The sequence below is a fragment of the Triturus cristatus genome, chromosome 3_2 (genome assembly GCF_964204655.1).
Source record: "Triturus cristatus chromosome 3_2, aTriCri1.1, whole genome shotgun sequence".
Classification (NCBI taxonomy): domain Eukaryota; kingdom Metazoa; phylum Chordata; class Amphibia; order Caudata; family Salamandridae; genus Triturus; species Triturus cristatus.
This window is the reverse complement of record NC_140584.1, coordinates 590,662,905-590,684,286: the sequence shown is the minus strand read 5'-3', so window position 1 is coordinate 590,684,286 and position 21,382 is coordinate 590,662,905. Positions and strand designations below refer to the sequence as shown.

The window sequence follows — 21,382 nt, the reverse complement described above, 5'->3', positions numbered from 1 at the left end:
TAAAGTTCACACCTCTATAAGGTCCAATCTTGTTATTTATGTGTTTAGAAAACCTGCAAGCGGTGGGTAAATGCCGCTTGCAGGTTTATAAACAAATAAACAAAAGGCATTATCATTTACAATGCCAATAGCTGAAACTCTCGCAAATGCGAGACCTATTGCACTGCAAGTGCTTGTTTTAACAAGCAGGGTCCGGACGTGCAGAAGAGCTGTGATCAAGCACCTGCAAGTCACTGACTACAGACTAAGTGCTTGTTTTGGCAAATATTTGACTTCTGCAGCAAAGAAACATAATGCTCCCTCGGCTAAGCTCCCATAGAACGTCTCATGTAAGGATGAGAGACAATTTAAGTCAGCAATTGGATAATCATTTTGCCAACTTTTTATGATATATAGCTTATTCTTTAAGTTATCTTTTTTTATGTAAAATTCAAAATCTAGGAATTTTAAGTCATGAAAAATGGAACTGTAAGTTTTGAGACTAGTATTTTATGTCTATGAATTATTTTTGCAATTTTGTATGCAATGCTTGTTAATAACTGAGCATCTATAAACAAAGCATGAGATGTAGGGATAATGCCCAGTTTCTTAACCAGTAAATCTTAGCTCCAAGTCCCGACTGTCCTTATTACAGTCATTACAAAATGATTTCTGACATTCAAACGTGTGGTATTTTCAGGAAGCAGAGTAGGTAGGATGGTGCAGATAGGATCCAAGCGGTGGGTAGTCTTATACCACCTTTTCCTGTAGTTCTCTGGTGGCTGAGGTGGGCACACCTCCAACTGGGAAAAGGACAATGTGGGCTAACAATAAGTAGATTTCTCAGTATGTAACTGGGCATTATCCTCAGTCCATCTTGTCCGCGGCACCACCAAACCCCTTTCAGTCCTTTGACAGGGCTTGGATATATACATGAAGAGCCTGGAATGCCAGGCCCCTTAATGGCACCCCGTATGGGTGGGCGGAATTTGCATTTTCGGGTCCTTTCGCTTTGTTCATGACTTGTGACTGCACGCACCTCATTCATAATGCACAGGATACCACCATAAATACTGTTGGGTGTTTCGTTCATACATTTAGGGCCCGATTTTATTTTATTTATTTATTTATGGATTTATATCGCGCTAGAATCGACTCTTGCACAAGAGTATCTCTGCACACAGATAAAGAGGAGAAGAGAGTGAAAAATTGGCAGCTACAGGAGACGAAAGGAACAGCTCAGCACATCCAACATAAATACTAAAACGGTAGATGAATTACTAAAATAAAAACGTTTTGAGTTTTTTCCTAAAAACCAAAAATTCTGAGCATTGCCTAAGCTCAAGAGGGAGTTTATTCCATAGTGTCGGGCCTACCACAGACAAGGCTTTCCCACCTTGTCTGTTCTTCTTAATGGCAGGTACTTTAAGTTGAAGTTGGCTACTGGACCTAAGCAGCCGAGTGGGATTATAGGGAGTAAATTTGTCTTTCCAATAAGAGGGTCCAGAAACATGTATGGTTTTATGAATAAGACAGCATGTCTTAAAAGTAATCCTTTTACAAACTGGGAGCCAATGTAATTTGTCAAGGAGTGGTTTGGAAGGTGTTCTTGGGGGGGCATTCAGCACAAGTCTTGCCGCAGTGTTTTGTATCACCTGGAGTTTTGCTAGGACTCCCTGATTAGCTGACAACAGGAGTCCATTGCAGTAATCCAGGCGACTCAACACTAGTGCCTGTACCAAAGTTTTTCTAGTGGAATCAGGTAATAGTGGAAACACTTTGCGTAAGAGTCCAATAACATGAAAGCATTGGCCGGTCACCCAGTTGCCATGTTGTTTAAAGGTGAGCTCGCGATCAAGACGAACCCCTAGGTTTTTCACGACCAGTTTGGGTTCAGGTACTTGACCAAGCTCACATGGCCACCACTCTGAAGTCCACAGATTTCTAACCTCCCCAAAAAGCATTACTTCGGTCTTATTTACGTTGCATTGGAGGTAGTTAGACTTCATCCAATTTGCTACAGCTTTCATGCCATCTGAGAAGGCAACCCTCACTTCGTCGGTCAGATGTTTAAAAGGGAATAGGAGCTGCGTATCATCAGCATAGGAGACAGGGACAAACCCAAAGTCTCTCAATATGCTGGCCAGGGGTGCCACATAGATGTTAAAAAGGGTAGGGCTAAGACAAGAGCCCTGTGGCACCCCCTTGGTGATATTAGTTTCTGTTGACCGGAATGAGCCCATGCTAACAGTTTGGGTACGGTCAGACAGAAAACTCTTTAGCCAAGTTAGCGCTGTGCTCTCAATTCCAATTGCGGTCAGACGTTCGATTAAGATGTTGTGAGATATTGTATCGAACGCCGCCAATAAATCCAGCAGTACCAAGATCGCAGAGTACCCTCGATCCTGATACATGTGAAGGTCATCTGTCACAGATAGCAGAGCGGATTCAGTGCTATGTTTGGGTCTAAAACCAAACTGAGAACTGTCCAGCTTGCCAGACTGTTCAATGTACTGTGCAAACCTGCTTGTTAACATGTTTCTCTATAACCTTCCCTAAAAAAGGGAGTAGCGAGATGGGCCTCAAATTGGATAAGTCAGTCCAGGGGATGGAAGAGTTTTTTCTAATGGGCCTTACCAGCGCTTTTTTCCATTCCTTGGGAACTTGCCCCTCAGCCAGGGAAAGATTGATGAGACTTTGAATCTGTGGACTCAGACTTTTTCCTACAATCGGGATGATTCTGGCTGGGATAATGTCTGAGGGACTTCCGCTTTTAATCTGACCCAGATAGCATTCAGTATCAATCAGGGAGATAGGGGAAAAGGATTGTAAGTGCGTGATCCCTATCTCTTTTTCCTTTTCCAAAAATACTAAAGTGTCTCCAATGATGGGTAGATTGGATTTTAAAATATCGTCGTGAATCTTATTTATTTTATTTGTGAAAAACTGAGCAACTTCATTACAAAGTTGTTGAGAAGCTAATTCAAGAGTTTCACAAGCTGCTGGTTTCACAAATGAGTGTAAGGTTTGATATAAGATCCTGGGGGTATTTCCTGCAGCTAAAAGAAGAGCCTGTATATGTGATTTCCGAGCATTACGAATTTCCTTATGATATTTAGTAAGAGCTGCCCAGAAATTATTCTTGTCCACACCTTTTCTAATTTCCTCGCCTGCTGTTTAAGAGATCTCAGGTGTTCCGTAAACCATACCTCTTGTTTACGGGCTAAACGCGGTTTATAGGTTTTCATAGGGGCAATCCTATTTACCACCTGGAGTATCGCCCGATTATAGCGGTCCACTGCTTTATCAACATTCTCTCCAGGGCCAATGGGGAGTCCGGCAAAGTCCTCCTGAAATATTTCCTGAGTAATCTTGTGCCATGGTCTACGCCTAATAGGAAGAGCTTGTGCCTGAGGGGGAACTTTGCCTGAATGTAAGGTAGAAAATTCCAGGACAAAGTGATCTGTCCAGTTGACCTGAGTGGAAGAGGCACATAGCGGCGTGTTAGGTTTATTTGAAAAGATGAGATCCAAAGTGTGTCCTGCCAAATGGGTAGGACCAGTGTTCATTAAGGTTAATCCAAACACGGACATATCAGTTAGGAGTAACTTGTTAAATTACGACCTGTCTGTAAACCACGGTTTACTCACGGGTCGGAATTATGAATTATAGGGTATGTAATGCACCCAGGGCTTTAATTGGGATGAAATGACCGGGGGGGGGGGGGGGAGGGGTTCTCTTATAGAGGCGTGGCCGATGTAATTAAGGGCATGGCTTAAAACACGTAAGCTAAAAATCTCTGTTTAGCATATGGTGCCGCCAGACTAGTATTTTGCGGATTCTGTCCATCCACCCATATATATAACACAACAAGTAACATTACACTTCCTACAAGCCAGGACTATTGGTTTTGTCAATGGTTGTAAATTGCGTAAGACACATAAGCAACAACTACGACTTTGTTTGTTGTACATCATTTGGAAAATGTGTCCGTTCTTGTGCCCGAGGTTGTGGCGTAAGGCTTGAGCAGTCGACTTTCGAGCTAAAAAAGCAGGTTAAAGCCTGACGTTGGGGCAACATCCTGTGATTCATCAAATCATCATGTCCTTATGTGATGTAACTGGTGCCCATGTTAAGCGCTCCAAGTTTGCAATATATAAAACTGAAAAACAAGTTTCTTTGAAATTACATCAAAAGCAGTGAAGGATGGTACTATTGCAGATTTAAAAATAATTCACCTTAAGGGTAAAAATAGATAGCCCGACAGGAACCCGTCTCGGCACCTGCTTTTAAGAACTACCAGTGCTCAGCACGGGCAGGACCCGCCTCACTTAAAGCCCAGAATGCACCCGATAATTATCGTTTGCGTTAAATACCTCAAGCTTCGTTAAATTACAGCAGGTCAAACCTGCCAAAATTAAACAGGGTAAATGTGTACTGCATTTATCGTATCATGCGGATTTTGGAACGTTAAACACCAAATACGCATGGTATTCCCCACATACCCAAAATAGGTGATATTTATCGCACCTGATAAATAACGAACCCCGTCTTATCGTTATTTATCTGGAGCGATAACACCTTAACTCATAATCAGACCTTTAGTGAGAGCTGCAACAGAACAGCTTCATACCTTGGAAAAACTATCGACCAAAAACACTAAGCGCAGGAAAGCTCGTTCCCATCGGATACTCACCTGCTGATGCCATGTTAACCGAAGCATCAAAAACACTTCTTTAAACATTCACTTCCGCCATGCAATTCCTTCCCTCCCCCCTCTTTTCTGTCACATTCTCTCCTGTCTCTCCTCGCAGTCCTGTCTTATTTCCATCTTCATTACAAGGCGACAAGGGTTGCACCCAAAACAAGAGTTTCCCTTGCCTATTTTAGGAATAGATTTCTCTAAAACGTGACAATGTTGCTTAAAATGCTACCCACACAATTAGGATAGATTAATAATCTAATTCCACTCGTGCAGTATTTCGGGAAAGTTACTTTGTGCGTGTTCGTTAGCCTCGCGCAGCCTTCCTTGGGATTTTGGTGCGAATATTTCGATTTGAACCAACCAAAAAAAACAAACGCGAAGCCATCTAGGAGACCAGGATCACCCGTCAAAGTTAAGTACTGAACGCGCCCGTGCTCCGGCCCAAAATGGCGGTGCTCGAAATATGATCGGACCGGTTTGTTGATGCTACGTTGTTTGTAGTCCGTTGTTTATGTCGTTTGCAGTAACCCGGAAACTTTCTTCTCTTGCTTCCTTTTTCATCCCGCACGTTAAGTGTCGCAGGAGAGGCCCAAGCTCGGCACCGGCATCATGGTAAGGATGAGGGAAGCAGGGTGGATACCCAAACATAGTGTGAAATGGGCAAAGTGGAGAGGAAACATGGGGTAAATTAGATAAAGAGAAGGTGAGTCTAAACCATACTTTAAATGGCGATCATGTGGGTTTGAATGCACACATGCACTGGGGGAAGCCAATTTGGGATTAGATTAATGTAGATGGTTTACACAGGTTCTTAGTTGTTTAGTGGGCGCCAGACAAATATTGTCTGTTTCAAACAGAACTGTACTGTATTTTTGTATTGATTATACAACAGCATTTGACTTGAAGAGGTACAGGATGTGGAAAGACTATGTCTAGTAAAAGGACAAATAATTCCATGTCACTAAATCAAAAATTAGCCTTAAATAATGTTTACGTGTGTCAGTTCAAATGGATAATCTGAGGTGAACCAGAACCACAGTCCCTTCAATTCTCAAACTTGCTAAATAAAAATCGAGGGAATGGAGTCACTGTTTAGTCTTAAAATAGGGTATTCTTCATGGTCTTTTGGATGACTGAATTACACACTGGATAAATGTTTGGATTTTGGTTGTTCTTAGTATTATTTACTGTGCCATAACCTTCAGAATATTTGACTTTTGGCCAAGGGAAGTTAAGGCACAAAAACATCAAGTTATTTCTATTATTGATGATCCTGGATCCCAAAGTAACCAGCTTAGTGCATTATTAATAAATAAGCTGTATAAAAAAAAAAAAGTCCTAAGAAATGCATCTTGTAATGTTGTGTGTTCACTCAAAATGAAAATATTCCTTTAGCCTGCTTGGCCTATGTGGTGAAAGAATACCAGTGTTATGTTTGGTGGGTAATGGCTGGAATTAGGAGTGGCTGTCCCTGGTGATGTAAATAAAAGGCACCGTAACCTGGACCTCGGGGTCAGTGTTCACACGAGCAATTAGTGCGTGTGTGTCCATTTCTGCTTTGGCCCAGACTTGAAACCCTTTTGCCATACTCCGTACCTGTATCATGACGAAACAAACTGGCGACGGAGGTGGGATCCTCCTCTGGCATTTTCCTCTGTGCCTGTCTTCGGTGGTGGTGGTCCTGGTTCGCAGTCTTGCTCAAGGCTGCCTTTCATTTGTTGTGAGGACGAGGGAGCCACGCCGCGTTGTGTGCGGCGCCGGAACCGGCTGGGCTGCCATCTCCCTGTTTTGTCCCATGCCTGTATGGTGTTCTCCGGCAGCTGGCGCGGTGTGTTTGCCGGCCCATGTGTGTGTGCACTGTTTTCAGGCTGTGAGGGTTGGCCCCGCCCTGTCTGGTGAGGCCGTGCCGCGCTCCACTACAGCGGCCAAGAGTCTATTTTGGTAGCGACCACGGGACTCCTGGAGTGTTGCTGGTGCAATATCTCTGTTCCTGGGCCGAGTGAGAGTGGATTGGAGCTGGGGATTTATTGTGAATTTTTCTCAGACGCAAGCCCCTCTTTCATTGGCTGGATTTTTCACTACTAGTATCTCTCATGATTCCCATTCTTCTCGGACTAAGATATAAGTTACCCAGGAGGGATCAGGGATGCTTGTTAAGCTGTCGAACAGCAGAACATCTAAAACTGGTGGCGCTTGCTTTTGCCATTCATTGAAAAAGTGGGAATTCATTAGTGGCAGAATTTTTACTTTTATTTGAGGGCATCGGATACCCTAAAAATCACTTGGTCTATTTTCACATCAATTTCTCCATTCTGCCAGTGGCCCTCAAGCACAGGAGAGTGGCGTTTCATCTGAGGCCGAAGGTGGAGGATGAGTTGAGGAAGCTCGAACGGGTTGACATCGAACGGGTTGATGGCCCGGCTCCCTGGGTGTCTCCCATCTTTGTGGCACGGAAGCCCAAACAGCCAGGCGAAGTCAGAATTTGCGTGAACATGAAGCTACCCAATCACACAATCTAACAAGAGCGTCATCTGACCCCCCTACTGTAGACAACATTGTGGCGGAGGTGAGCGGTTCTAAATGGTTTTCTAAAATGGACCTGTGATCAGGATACCACCAGCTGCTGTTGGACCCAGAGTCAAGAGCTATAACCACATTCTCGACACATGTTGGCCTTCGGAGATACTAATTCCTTAGCTTTGAAGTGTCCAGTGCTGCCAAAGTTTTTCAAGACACCATCCGAGTGGTGCTAGCAGGCCTAAAAGGGATTCTCAATGTCGGTGCTGACCTTCTTGTGCATGCCCCCGCGTTGGAAGAACACATGGACCGCCTGGGAGAGACTTTTCAGCGTCTGCATGATTGTGGCCTTATTCTCCATCGCAATACAGTACACAAAAATGGTCACAGTAGCAACAATTCTAAGGAAAGGAAATCCGTGCATTCACTATATCTCGTAGGGGTTACTGCAACAAATGCAATTTATTATGCTGCGTATCAAATGGTTATTGCCAACATCATGATTCTTAATGACAGCATATCATATAATTGTTGAAAACCTCATAATGCTTTTGATACTTGGGATAACTGTGCTCACAATAGAAGGAACGTGTAGTGTTCAGGGAAAAAGTGAGTTGGTGAGGGTAATGAAGGAAAGGAGAGGTAATGTAACATATATACATTATATTTACATGTTGTAACCTGCCCAGCCTTTCCCAGGCAAAATATTACATTTAAGTATATAGCATAGTTGAGGTCCCTAATAACAAATCTCAGTGGTCACAGCTTGTTGTAGGGAAAATAGTCAACGTTTCGGCCCCTTCAAGTGTTCTAGGTCAGTGCATCCTTAGAGTGGGGTCCTCATCAGGACAGAGTGGGGGAGAGCACCCGGTCTGGGATCAGCATGGCAAATCAGGCTGAACGGATTTCAGGGGTGGGCTCATCTCCGCTACATTTTTATGTTTGATTTCCCCTAGTGTTAAACTAATTGAAATGCTAGTTTTGAAATTACATATGTGTAATGTTTCTTAAGTTTTTTTGGACTGATCATTGCGTATGCCAAATGTTTTTCATAGGAGGCTTCAACTCATGCCTGTTCAGTATAGGTTTTTTTTGTTGTTTTTCTTAATTACAAACGTGAATTAAGGTCAGTGTCTTTAAGTCCATCCCTAGTGAAGTTCCAAGTCGATAACTGCCATTGGATGTGCTCCTTGTTCAAAGTGATCTCCATGACTATCTCTGTTCAGGATTAAAACTGTGCTTTTTTTAATGGTTAACAATATCCATTGAACTAAGGAAAGGTTCAAGATCTCCTGAATAGAACTGTGAAGATTAATCTTGAGAACTCATCATAGTTGTGAGGCCAATCGTGCTCTCCAATTAGCAGGAAATGAATATCTTTGGTCATGACAGCATGAAATTCTTAGTTGGAGATCAGGAGTTGAGAAGATGTCCACTGACTTTCTCCAGACTATTGCCAGTTGGAATTTTGCTGGTCTTAACTCTGACTAGACTCGCAGTGGCAGTACTCGGGTTTTCAAAGGGCAATGAAAGATCATTTCAAAGCTATTCATCCACCAACAAACATGTTTAGGTCTCGCCTAGCTATTGCGTTTACGCAATCGCTTTGCAAGTCTCTAGTAAGAGGCGCATTTCAAAGTGCTTCCAAAAGTGGATTGCATGGCGAGCACGCGCACAATCACGTGCATCGTGCCGCCATGCAATCCGTTTGGGGAAGCGCTTCAGCCCACTGGCGCGTGCACGTGTAGCCACAGCCTCGGCATCATACTTCAAAGGGTCCGCTCCCCGCCTGGAATGCGCTCCCCCGCCACAGCATGCCGAGAGATTGTTTCCTCATGGCGCCTCTCACAACTGTCCCTCTCCCACCACAGGGCTAGTCTCACGGACGCATTGCCAACCATCGATTTCACTTTCATGCCCGTGTTCTGTTTGCCTTTCAGCACACAGCCCGCCCTCCCCCTCCGTGTTTTCTTGCAGCTTTGCCCAGATCTGAGTCTCAAACAACCAAAATAATAAGTTTTCCCTGCAGGCTTTCTGCGCTTACAAAATTAACAAATGCCGCGCTCATTCCCTTTTCATCCTTCTAAGGTCGATAACATTAGCTCCATTAATTCTGCATCTAAGGATTTAAATACCCATATGTTTTCTTGCAACTTTAGGCACTTCACACACACAGCCCCACTGCTCACACACACAGGCACCAAGGCAGCAACAGAATGCTCTGAGGCCCACCAGTGTTTGCCACACACACATGCCTCTCGCATCTCGTGTTTTCTTCCAGCTTTGGCCCGTGTTCTCTTTGCCTTTCAGCACTCAGCTTCCCCGTAACCACCATTTAACTAACATCCTGCCACACTCATTCCATTTTCATCCTCGCTTTCAATTTCATGCCTGTGTTCTCTTTGCCCTTCAGCACACAGCTTCTCCATAGCCACCATTTAACGACCATCCTGCCGTAAACACCATTTAACTACCATCCTTTTATTTAAAATAAAAGAATTGCCTCTAAGGGTTTAAGGAACCATAGAAATACAAGGCAAGGCAACATACACTCCGAATTCCACTCGGAGCCACATAATTACATGCCACATAACTACAATGCACTCAATACAACACACTCCAAAAACCAATCAGTGCCACATAGTTACACACCACATAATTACACAGTGCTCAATGCCACATGCACTCCAAATAACGCTCAGTGCCAATTAATTACAATGCAAACAATGCAAGATACACTCAAAATAACACTCAATGCCACATAATTACACGCCACTAAAATCAACATACACTCCACACAAAACCACTCAGTGCCACATAATTATATTCTACATAATTACACTCTCTCTATCGCCCTCACTATCTATCTATCTATCTATTGCACTCTATCTATCGCATCACTTAGCACCACCACAGCATCACTCAAGGTCACCACTACATCACTATGCGCTACCACAGCATCAATTAACGCCACAGCAGCACTCGACACCACCACAACATCACTCACCGCCACCACAGTATCAATCTGTACAACCATTCAACAACAACTGGCTCCAATATGATCTCTCAATATTTAGGCTTTTACAAATGGCACAAAAAAAATGATAATATTTAACTTCTGTTCTTGGATTTCAGGCGCAATTAAATACACTAAACATAATCTTCACGAGTTATTAGCAAAAGTTTAAACGATTGCCATTATAATTTCCATTAACTTTTATTTAAGTATTAATTATTTGCAAAAATTAAAAGCCCTTGTTATTTGTAATATCAATACATCTAAGTCACGTAAATACAACACATATTGCATTACAAATGCTATAGGTGTCACATTTGCAACAGTTAAAACTATTGACATTGTACATGAGAAAGCTAGTAATTTCAATATTTTCAATACCAACACATAAATAAAAAATTAGTCAATTTACAATACAAAAAGCTCAAACTTTCCTAATGCGAGACCTATTGCATTGCAAATGCTTGTTTTAATTGCAAAAGGAAATTTTATATCCGTTTTATTGACTATAGTCACTCTCTCTCGAGTCGGTGGAAAAAAACTACTTCCACAACGGGATAAATAATTGAGGATTGTTTTAAAAGTTGCTTGGCAATGACAAAGGAGCCAGACAAACAGGTTGACATTATCAGCCTGTTGCTTTAGACACCTTTATTATTACAAAATCTATTTATTGGCTCACCCACCAGTGGTGAAGGAGTAGGTCTTCCTTGCCATATTAGCTGATGGAGACCATCATTGAGCTGTGATTGTACGCCCTGTGCTTTGTTTCCTTTTTATTAACCCTGAATGGTGTTATTCTGTTTTGTCACCCGTCTTTGAGACCCCTATGACCGCCTACGTGCCAGCCAGATGGAAGTGTTTTGTGCTGTTTTCAGTATATAGTAAAGTAACTGTGGGGAATCTTGTAGACCGCAGCCAATGCGAGGCCTATGTAAAATATTAGCAATTTTCAACTCTAGGTCGCCAGTGCTAGTGGGCGAATACTGAGCACACAGATGGGGTTTTGGGGAAAAAAAAACATTTGTTCATTAAACCATTGCTGTTCTAAACCATGTTGCTAAAGGTACTGTTATGAAGCTGTAATAGCTATAGTGGTGTTGTCATGGCACTATGAATGTTCTATTAGCTCCTGGGTGATGGAATGTTTGTGCTTGAAGCATAGACTCATTCCCTGGAAGCTGTTTGAGATGAGCAGTAATAAATACGTCTTTAACCACAAATCGGTGGTGATTGTGGTCACTTCAATTGGCGACAAGTTTTGGGATCTACTGCTCATCCTCCTTTCGTACCCACGTGTGTGTGTGTGTGGAGTTGTGCCGTTCTCTACATTGTTTTTTTTTTTTTTGGACCTGTGAATTTCATTGGAAGAAAAACTGTTGCAGATTTTGATCTAAGACCTTCGTATTTTGCTCTATTTATTCATACAACCGATGGGACATTCCGTCTCGGTTCTGATCACATTTGAAGTCAATTTTTACACCTTGCTGGACAAGTGAACGTTTCTTTTATCAACAACATATGCACATACAGCGAGGTGCTGGTCTGATCACCGCATCAACGCATCGTGTGCGGGTGCATGAGCCCTGAACTCGACCCATTGGAAGTGTCGGGGAAAGCGAGTGTCTCCTGGAGTGTCTTTGCGGAGCTAATGCACGGACGAGGTGCATGAATGGTGATCGTCGTTCCCGTGCGAGTGGCACTGGAAAAGTCCGGTTGGTCAGCGGAGGTTTGGTGATCAACAGATCAAAGTTTTGTTAAGGTCGGAGGTATTGGCAACATTTTTGGGTGGTGTCAGTTGCATCTATTGATTTTTGAATATAGCTCGCGTACTCTCTGCCGTTGCTTGGTCGCGCGCGCAGTCCATCGCCAGGATTCCATGGCGTTTTTCTTCTTTCGTCCCGGTTCTCTAACGCAGTGCAGCAGGAGCGTGCCTTGAGCCACACGGCATACGTCTCTGTGCGCACTGACGTCAACGATAGATACGCTTGGAATCTACGAGGCATCACACACCAAGAGACTCCGTTTTCTTCTCAACATCAAGAATGTCACGGAAGTGATCAGATCTTTGGCATAAACAGTCAGTTGGCACTTGACAGTCAGTTGTATTCAAGGTACTTTTCGTTTAACGATGTGCAAGTTTTAAGAGCACAATCAACAGACAGAATTTTGTTTTTTATTTGTTTTCGACCTAAATATTGTTATATCGCTAATATTTTAGCGCCATCTAGTGGATACTTGTTAGCTGCAGCACATCTTTGTTTACAGCAGATTTAGAGAAATACAAATTACATGTTCAGGTATCATTTTGTAAAAGGGAAAATCGGCACATACATAGGATGTATAGTAACATAAAAATTATATTATGACTTAGATGTTATTCTAATAGTCAGGGAGAAAAAGGAAACTTACATTTTTAGTGAAAATTTTGTGGTAAGTTTTATTGATTGGTTGGTTGATTATTCCATCTAAATTTTCACCATGCAAAATGTACAAGCACCTTCTTTTCTACAGCTTCCAGGGGACCCACCAGTAGAGTGGAAGGTATGGTATAGAGCCTTCACAAAGTACCTTGGGGCCATTGGAGGTCTCAGATTCAGAGCCGAACGTAAAAGATTTATTCTTGAACATAACTTGGGTTTTGAGGGCCAAGCCGTACTTGAGCATTTACCTTTGCCAGAGTTAGCAGAGGGGGCTGAACCACTCAATGATTTTGACCAAGCATTTCAAATGCTAGAAAAACAATTTGATGTGGAAAAGAGTTTAGTAGTAGCTAGGCATCAGTTCTTCACGAGGGAACAACAAACCTCTGAGAGCATTGTATCATATGTCGCTTCTCTACGCATTTTGGCATCTGACTGTGAGTTTGAGATGTTCACATCTCAACTCATAAGAGATCAAATTGTGGTACGTTGTAGAGACAAAAAAGTGCATCAGAAGTTACTAACTTTAAAAAACCCATCTCTTGAACAAACCATTTCCATTGTCAAAAGCATTGAATTATCGCAATCATCGTCCAATGAGCTGAGATCAGATAAAACAACTGTTGGGGTTGTAAATGAAAGTAAAAATAGTGCAGACAAGAATAGTTTGTCTGAGAAAAACACCAGTGAAAAAAATGGTAATGAGGTTAAAGGGAAGTCGCAGGTTGTAAAACAAGATAGGAAACAATTCTATTTACAGAAGAAGAATATGTGTTCAAAGTGTGGTTATTCTGCACATTTTCCTAATTCACGAGTTTGTCCTGCTCGTAATGCTTTGTGTAGGAACTGCGGTAAACAAGGTCACTTTGCAAAAGTATGTAATTCTACAAGGAATGTTAATGTCGTGTGGGAAGAGAGTGACAATCTAGAAAGTAACACAGAAGTCGTGAGTTCCATGAGAGATCTCATGTTAGTAGTGAAGGATGATTGTGAGGATTGTGCAGACCCGATTGTAGATATAGTCATGGAGTTTTAAAATTGCTTGTTGATTTGGGAGCACGCATAACAATGATCACGGAAGAGTTGTTTGAATCTGTTTGGGGTGACAGACATTTGGAACCTCCTGATAGAAGTCCTGTGTCCTATGAAGGAAGAAAGATTCAACTTAAAGGTTTCTTTGAGAGCACTTTAATGTTCAAAGAAAAAAGTATCACGGGGAAAATTTATGTAGCTATCAAGGGACTAGATATCTTGGGGTGGTACCACCAAGCTTTGTTTAAAATTACTCTTAGGCCAGGCACTAAGGAACCGGTTTCTATTGTGAACGAGTCTATGGGTGAAAAAGATTATTCCAGCTGGGGAAGCAGTTTTCCAAAAGTTTTTTCTGAATCACTAGGATTAATCAAAGGCTTTAAACACCTCATCAAGGTAAAAGAGGGAGCCATTCCTTGTAAACACAAAGTGCGCAATGTACCTTTGAGTGTTCGAGATGACTTGGCAAAAGAGTTGGAAAATATGTGTGAAACAGGGGTGATCGAACCAGTTGAGTCATCCCTTTGGTTAAGTCCGTTGGTCGTTGCACGGAAAAAAAATGGCAACCTCAGAGTCTGCATTGACTTACGCAGTCTCAATAAAAATATCTGGGTGGATTCACACCCGCTACCCCGTTTTGATGACATAGTGTCAAAGTTTCAAGGCTTCAAATGGTTTTCAAAGATAGATTTGTCTTCAGCATACCATCAGGTGGAGTTAGATGCATCATCTAAACACTTGACTGCTTTTGTTTCACTATCTGGAACTTTCCAGTGTAAACTGATGCCTTTCGGGTTAGCTTCCGCTGCTTCTGTTTTCCAGCGCGTCATGGAAAAAGTTCTGATGGGTGTGCAGGACACAGTAGTTTTTCAGTATGACATTCTGGTAGCTGGTGTTTGCAGGTCTTCACATGATAAGAATTTATCTGAGGTGTTGAACAGATTACAAGATAAGGGTATTGTAGGGAACCTAAGTAAATGTGTTTTTGGTGTGCAGTCCATAGAGTATCTTGGGCATTGTATTTCTGGTGAAGGCCTTCTTCGTAGAGTTGGATTGATTGAAGCCATTGTTAAAGTTCCGTCCCCCAGATCCAAGGAACAGGTATCATCTTTTCTTGGCATGTGGGAATTTTATGCCAAATTGATTTCCAACTTTTCAGCTAAGACCGCCCATCTTCGGGAGCTTATGAAAAGAGGAACTGTGTTTCTTTGGGATCAGGAATGTCAGGATGATTTTGAAAAAATCAAGAATGAATTGAACCATTGTAACATTCTAACTCCATATGATCCTGCTTTAGAATCCATTGTGTCTGTGGATGCTAGTTTGGATGGTCTAGGTGGCATGTTGACTCAAATGAAAGGTGGGTCAGAACACACGGTTGGATTCATTTCCAGATCTTTGCGTCCCAGTTAGAAAAACTATTCTGTGATCGAGAGGGAGCTTCTGGCTTGTTGTTGGGCAGTTGAGAGGTTCAAAGGTTTTCTCTGGGGCAGATCTTTTAAGCTTATGACTGATCATAAACCTCTCGTTCCCATTCTTAATGGTGTGCTTGTAAAATATCATACGCCCAGGATTGCTAGGCTGAGCTCTAAGCTTCTTCAATATAATTTTATTGTTGAACATATTCCTGGGGGAAAAAATATTAGACCAGATTTTCTTTCTAGATTGCCGTTGCCGATAGTACAAGAAGAATGTGTTGCAGAAGAAGATGGGGAATGCTTGATTGCAAGTATTGATGCTTGTAAAGAGGGGTCTTTCAAGGAGGATGAATGGTTCGATGCGTTAAAAGCAGACTCTGTTCTTAAAGAAGTAAAAAGGTGTATCATTCAGGGGTGGCCAAAGGAGAAACATTTAGATTCTGAATTACAACCTTTTGCTAAAGTGGCTGATGAATTACCTTTAGAGGAAGATGAAATGATTTTGCGTGGTGACAAATTTGTACCTCCAGCGAGCTTGAGAGATCGCATAATTAAGGCAGGGCACGAAGGTCATTTGGGGCAGACGTGTACTAAGCGCAGGGTTCGTTCCATCTATTGGTGGCCCTCAATGGATCGGCATATAGAGAGTATGGTTGAAAATTGTTATACTTGTTGTTCCAGTGACAAAGTGATCAAGACCGTGACTCCTCCCAAAGTAAGGGTTGAGTTACCTTCAGGGCCTTGGATGAAGCTGGCTATAGACTTCATTGGTCCGTTCAATGTTTTATCTAGCAAGTATAGATTCGCTTTGGTGGTTGCGGTTTATTACAGTAAATGGTGGGAAGTGTGTTTTATGACTGAGCCTAGTACGATCAAAGTTATCAAATTTTTGGAAAGTCTGTTTGCGAGGGAAGGTTTTCCTAAAGAATTAGTGTCGGACAATGGAGTGCAATTTGTCTCCAAGGAAATGTCTTGTTTTTTAAGTCAATCTGGTATTATCCACAAGCGTGTGGCCCTCTATCACCCACAGGGTAATGGTTTCATTGAGCGCATGAACCGTATTTTAGTTGATTGTGTGCAATGGGCTGTTTCTGGAAATATGGATATTGGGGGAGCTGTTCAGAGCATGTTGTGGGCACATCGGACTACACCGGGTATGGAATTTGGAAAGAGTCCATTTGAATTACTGAGAGGGAGAATTGCCACGTTTAACATGTGTCCAGCTTGGATGAGGCAGTGGGGACTTTTGTCTAATTCAGGTTCGTCATCTTCACAGGTATATCATAAAAGTTGTGTTGAAGATAAAATTTCTTATCCTCAAGAAGAGAGCTCTTCAAAAGAGGGGTGGTCTCACAATATCAAAGACGGGGATTGGATTAAGATAAAGATCCCGCACAATGTACCCAAAGGTTTTTCTAAATTCAGTCAACCTGTGTGTGTAGATTTGGTCTCGCGGCATGCTGTGAGAGTCAAGGGGAAAAATTGGTGGAATGTGTCTAGAGTTTATAGAATCCCTGATAAGGTTGCGTGTCGAATGGGTTTGAGGGATAATTCTGTATCGGGTCTTGGTAATTCTTTCCCAGAGGGTGGGAAGTTTGGATTGAATGGGGAAAGTCGGTCCTGCAATGGGTCATCCCAAGAAATGTCTCCAGAGGGATCCTCTGTTTCGATCAGGAGGAGTACATGCAAAAGAATTGTTCCCAAACGTATGGATTTGTAACATTTTACAGTATTTGTAGATTGTATTAAGCTTGTTGACGTATTTTTAGTGAATTTATCTGTTATTCATTTTTCTTTATATGAAATGTATTTATTTTGTGTTTCTGTTTTTGTTTTATTTTGTTGTTATCATATATGCAAAGAAGGGAGATATTGTAATAGCTATAGTGGTGTTGTCATGGCACTATGAATGCTCTATTAGCTCCTGGGTGATGGAATGTTTGTGCTTGAAGCATAGACTCATTCCCTGGAAGCTGTTTGAGATGAGCAGTAATAAATATGTCTTTAACCACAAATCGGTGGTGATTGTGGTCACTTCAGAAGCCTAATTCAGCAGTGCCCTGCGCCTTCGTAGAGCTTGCTTGTGTGTTCAGTAAGAAAACCAGCAAGTCGTTGTATGGCAAATTGTTAGGATGGGGCTAACCTCTACTGTTACATAGCCCAATCAAGTTATTTTATTTTGGCAACTGTTGAGTTGTCTGCACGTTGAGTGATGAGAGATCTACTGAGTCAGTGGCAGTTCTCTCAATTTCCCCCCCCCCCCCCCCCCATTCCCATCTCCTTCAATTTGTTTATCTCAAATTTGCCTCAGATATTGCTTAGATTGTATTGGGCCTCCATAAGTTATGCATCATATATATATATATTATGCTGATAGCACATTTTTTTTATGACCGCACACGTTAGGTGTACAGCATTCATTGGATCGGATTCTGCTAGTCTGTAGAACACAAGAATTACCAATAAAATCTAAAATAATTGCAGTGGGGGAAAACAGGCCATTTTCTGTGAGGAATTGGAGAAATGAGGCTTAAAATAGGTGAGGCTATGTACACTTGCGTGCCCACGCTGACAAATGTTTCTGTGCTTTCCTCATCCCCTTGCTCCTTTGACACAGTGACCATGGTTCAGTTAAAAAGAAAAATGGCACTGTGCTTGATTCTGTACGTGAAAGCACATTTGATTGAAATCACTCAATTACACCCCCCCCCCCCCCCCCCAGCCCGCATAGTTACTTGATTCCTGGTCAGATAAAAGATTTCATGTAATGAATCTCTGCTTAAAAAGTGTTGTGCTGGAATAACAATCAAAGACAGCATAGTAAAATTGTTTTGTGGCAAGAGCTTCCACCACAACAGAACCATTCCTGTAACAGGTGCCCCAACAGTAGCTATTGCAGCTCTGACTACAGCCACACCCACTATAGCAACTACAACTATGTTGTCAGCAGAGCACTTGAAACTGCTGCCATCACAATCTCTAACTACAACAAAGACCGCAAATAGAGTATGCAACAGCAGGGACTACAGCAGCAACAGCAGCTGTTGGCTTTGCAGCAACCATAGCTGCCCCCCATCACTTAAAAACACTCCACCTCTAAGCAGGACCAGGACCACGTTACTGTCCACATTTGTAACTAAAGCATGGGCTATAACAGCAGCCTCATATACCACAAGAGCAGGAACCACAATCCTGAACACAGCTACAACTAAAGCAGGGACAGCAGTAGCAACAACAGCTACTATTGCTTTCAAGCCCAACGAGGAACTTAGCAGCAGGCAAAGCTGTAACATCAAAGACCAGAACAGAGACCACAGCAGCTGTCGTGGCTGGTACCACAGTAATAACAGCAGCATTGATCACAGCAGCACAATGAACTGATAGTACAATAGAAATAATAACAGCTGCCAGTAAAAGACCCCTAGTAGCTGCCATCACAGCAGAGATAGCAGCAGTGATGACAGCTGCCATCATAGCAGGTACTGGAGCGAAGACAATGCTTGTATCACAGCAGCAACAACTTGAGCCACAGTAGTAATCACAACAGTTATGACCACTACACGAGAAACAACCAATAAAACAAAGTTGCAAGCACAGCAGTGATGATGCCTTTTACCACAGCTATGAGCAATTAGAGACCACAGTAGTGACTACAGCTGCCACCATATCAACCACAATTGTTACAAGGTTATCAACACCATCAGAAACAAAAGCCTCTATTACAGCAGCAAAAAGAGGATCCACAGCAGCAGTGATCACAGAATGATCGACAGAAAAAAACTGTTGCTGTAACAACAGGAACAGTAGCTGCCACAATAGCAGCGACACCAGCTGCCAGCACAGCAGCTGGTGTTGCTGTCGCATCAGGGACAGCATCTTCAGCCACAGCAATGACCACAACAGGGAATACAGCAGTGACCAAAGCTGCAATCTCAGCAGGGATATTGAAATCACCCACAGCTGCCACCATGGCAGCAACAAGTGCTGTAACAATAGCTTTAACCACAGTAGCGAATATGGCTACCACCACAACAAACACCGCAGCAATGACCACGTACAGCAAAGACCACAGCTGGTATCAAGGCAGGTACAACAGCAGGTACCCTGTTGTGACCACAGCAGGGAGCAAAGACATCTGTAACTACTGTAGCAACAATAGAAGTCCTAGCAGTGACCAAAAGTGGCATGGTAGGCACAGCAACAAAAGCTGGCATAAAGTTATGGCCTGCAGCTGTGGTACCAAATGTGTAACCCCAGAGAAACAAACCAGTGGTGGATGGAATGCTTAAATTGATCTAAGTTTCTCATAATTGCCCTGGCCTGCGTTTCAGTGTCTTTGTTCTTACTGTAGCACTAAAGACTCAGACTAACCATGTGGAAATTAGTATTGGTAGTGTTTCATTAATAACCGTCCATCGAGACTTCTAAGTCGTATCCTCTATAAATTGGAACACAAGCAAGCCAAGACTGGTGTTGGCATTATTGCTCATCATCGTTAATGTTCAGCTTGAGCCTGTGGCACAGTGCTCGCGTCAGAGTGCCCCTTAGCACTTAGGCTAGTCTTTCTGACTTTAATGTGCTGATGCATATAAGCACATGCATGAAGAGATTTGTACATCTGTTATGCCTCATCTCTTTACAGTCAGTTGCTTTCTGTGCCATCTATTTCTGTGTTCCATTTTCTTTATTCCCCAGACTTGTCATGCAGCAGGTTACACAGTGACATGGACTGACAGCCTGTGTGCATCATTTATATATGCTTTTGATTTGAATGCATTGGCAGATTAATGCCACACCTGTTAGCTTTGCCAGTGCTTATTCATTCGTCTCTCCTGCCTCCTATTCACCCTCCACTTTCCCATACCTGGCGCCTTGTTTTTACGTCTTCATCTTAATGGACCCCTTTATTACTTCCCATCTCCAGATAACTCACCATAGCCCACCTTGAATTTCCCCTTACTTTGATTACCCTTTGCTGTGCTTTCATTTTATGAAGTTGGTTTTTGTCTCTGTTGACTTCCTTCTCTAGCCAGCAGTTCCCCCTGCCTTAGTACCTCTCCTGTCTTCTATTAAGGCATCAAGGTTTTAGTACAGTTGTTTAAATTCCTTCACATTTACAGAACATTTCAACATTTTCAGTTATACATTTTTCTTCTTTTAAATTTTTTTATATCTACCTTGATAATTTGTTAATAATATTTCATTTTCTAAACAGTTGTTGGACACCTTGAAGATGTGTGTCAGATTCACCATGGATATGTAGTTTAAGAACCACTGCCTTAGACTGTAACACTTTTTTACTTTGTATGACTTTTTCACTTTAAAAATGTACCGCGTATGTTAGGGGGGGAAGAGGGATGGACCTAAAAAATCACAGGCATGCTAAGCCCAGATCTATTGGCTGTGCCAATGCTTCATTTATTTATGTATTTATTTATTTTTAACTCAAAAAATATTTTTTTTAAAACAGCTCCATACCCACCATGGCCACTTGTGGCGATTAGATCATGGTCTGACTTCTGGAGGGTACTGGAAAAATTGGCCTTTTTAGGTCAAGCCAGCAGCGCGCATGCACTGCTCTGCGAGGCATGCTCTATCTACTGGAGGTGTTTACACCACACCCACCACTTTCCATCTGTTCCTTTCTGAAATCCTTTGTTAGGTCTCGCCTGTCGTTAGCAGCGTACATGCGCCGCTCTCGCCATGACGGGGGCCTTTTGGAATCCATACGGATTCCTAGCGTGCACAAGGGGAGACAGGAGATGTGCACGCGGGCACTGGATGCTTTACTGGCAGCGTGACACTCTGGGGTCTTTTTTTTTTTTGCACGCCGCCAGTAAAGCATCCAGTCCCCGCGTGCACATTAAGAGTTGGCAATTTAAGATCTGTTGTCACTGAGATCTATATTTGGCTACGTGAAAGGGGCGTCACGTGCGTTAACCAAAATAATAGCCAAGTGTTCTTGTGTTTTTTGTTTCTAAAAGGTTCAATGTGTTGTCTCAGTGAGTGGCCGCGGCGAAACAAGTCAGCAAATATTTATTCCCGCCGTAAATCTCCAGCTCACAAAGGTTCACTATAAATAAAAGATGTTTTACTGTTCCACTTGTTGCACGTCACTTCCAGGACACACCCCCAACCACAGTGAAGAGTGCAGGGGGCCTTGTTGTGATGTTTCATACATCCCTACTGTGACTAATAAAGCAGCGACGCACGGCATTGTCTGAAAACGCAGCCGGAGACAGTCAGTGTTCGTTATCTTCCAAATATTTTTAATATTCTCTTACATTACAGT

At 42.5% G+C, this 21,382-nt stretch overlaps 2 protein-coding genes across 7 annotated transcripts in view; one reads left to right on the top strand and one right to left on the bottom strand.

Annotated features, from left to right (window-relative positions):
• The window catches only part of TMEM234 (transmembrane protein 234), a 107,533-nt gene extending 100,848 nt beyond the window's left edge, over positions 1-6,685 (bottom strand). For 2 of the 6 annotated variants that reach the window (XM_085648418.1, XM_085648423.1), the window contains exon 1: positions 6,281-6,574. In XM_085648418.1, coding sequence (XP_085504544.1) covers positions 6,281-6,332 — 52 coding nt within the window. In that variant the 5' untranslated portion in view covers positions 6,333-6,574. Of the gene's footprint in view, positions 1-4,675; positions 4,815-4,974; positions 5,128-6,280 lie in introns of those variants that run through there. The other 4 variants (XM_085648419.1, XM_085648422.1, XM_085648420.1 and 1 more) reach the window with 4 other exon arrangements.
• The window catches only part of LOC146857789 (eukaryotic translation initiation factor 3 subunit I-like), a 37,216-nt gene continuing 21,182 nt past the window's right edge, over positions 5,349-21,382 (top strand). Inside the window, exon 1 of the mRNA XM_085648424.1 lies at positions 5,349-5,387. The gene's annotated coding sequence lies outside the window, so the exon portion shown is untranslated. The remainder of the gene's footprint in view (positions 5,388-21,382) is intronic.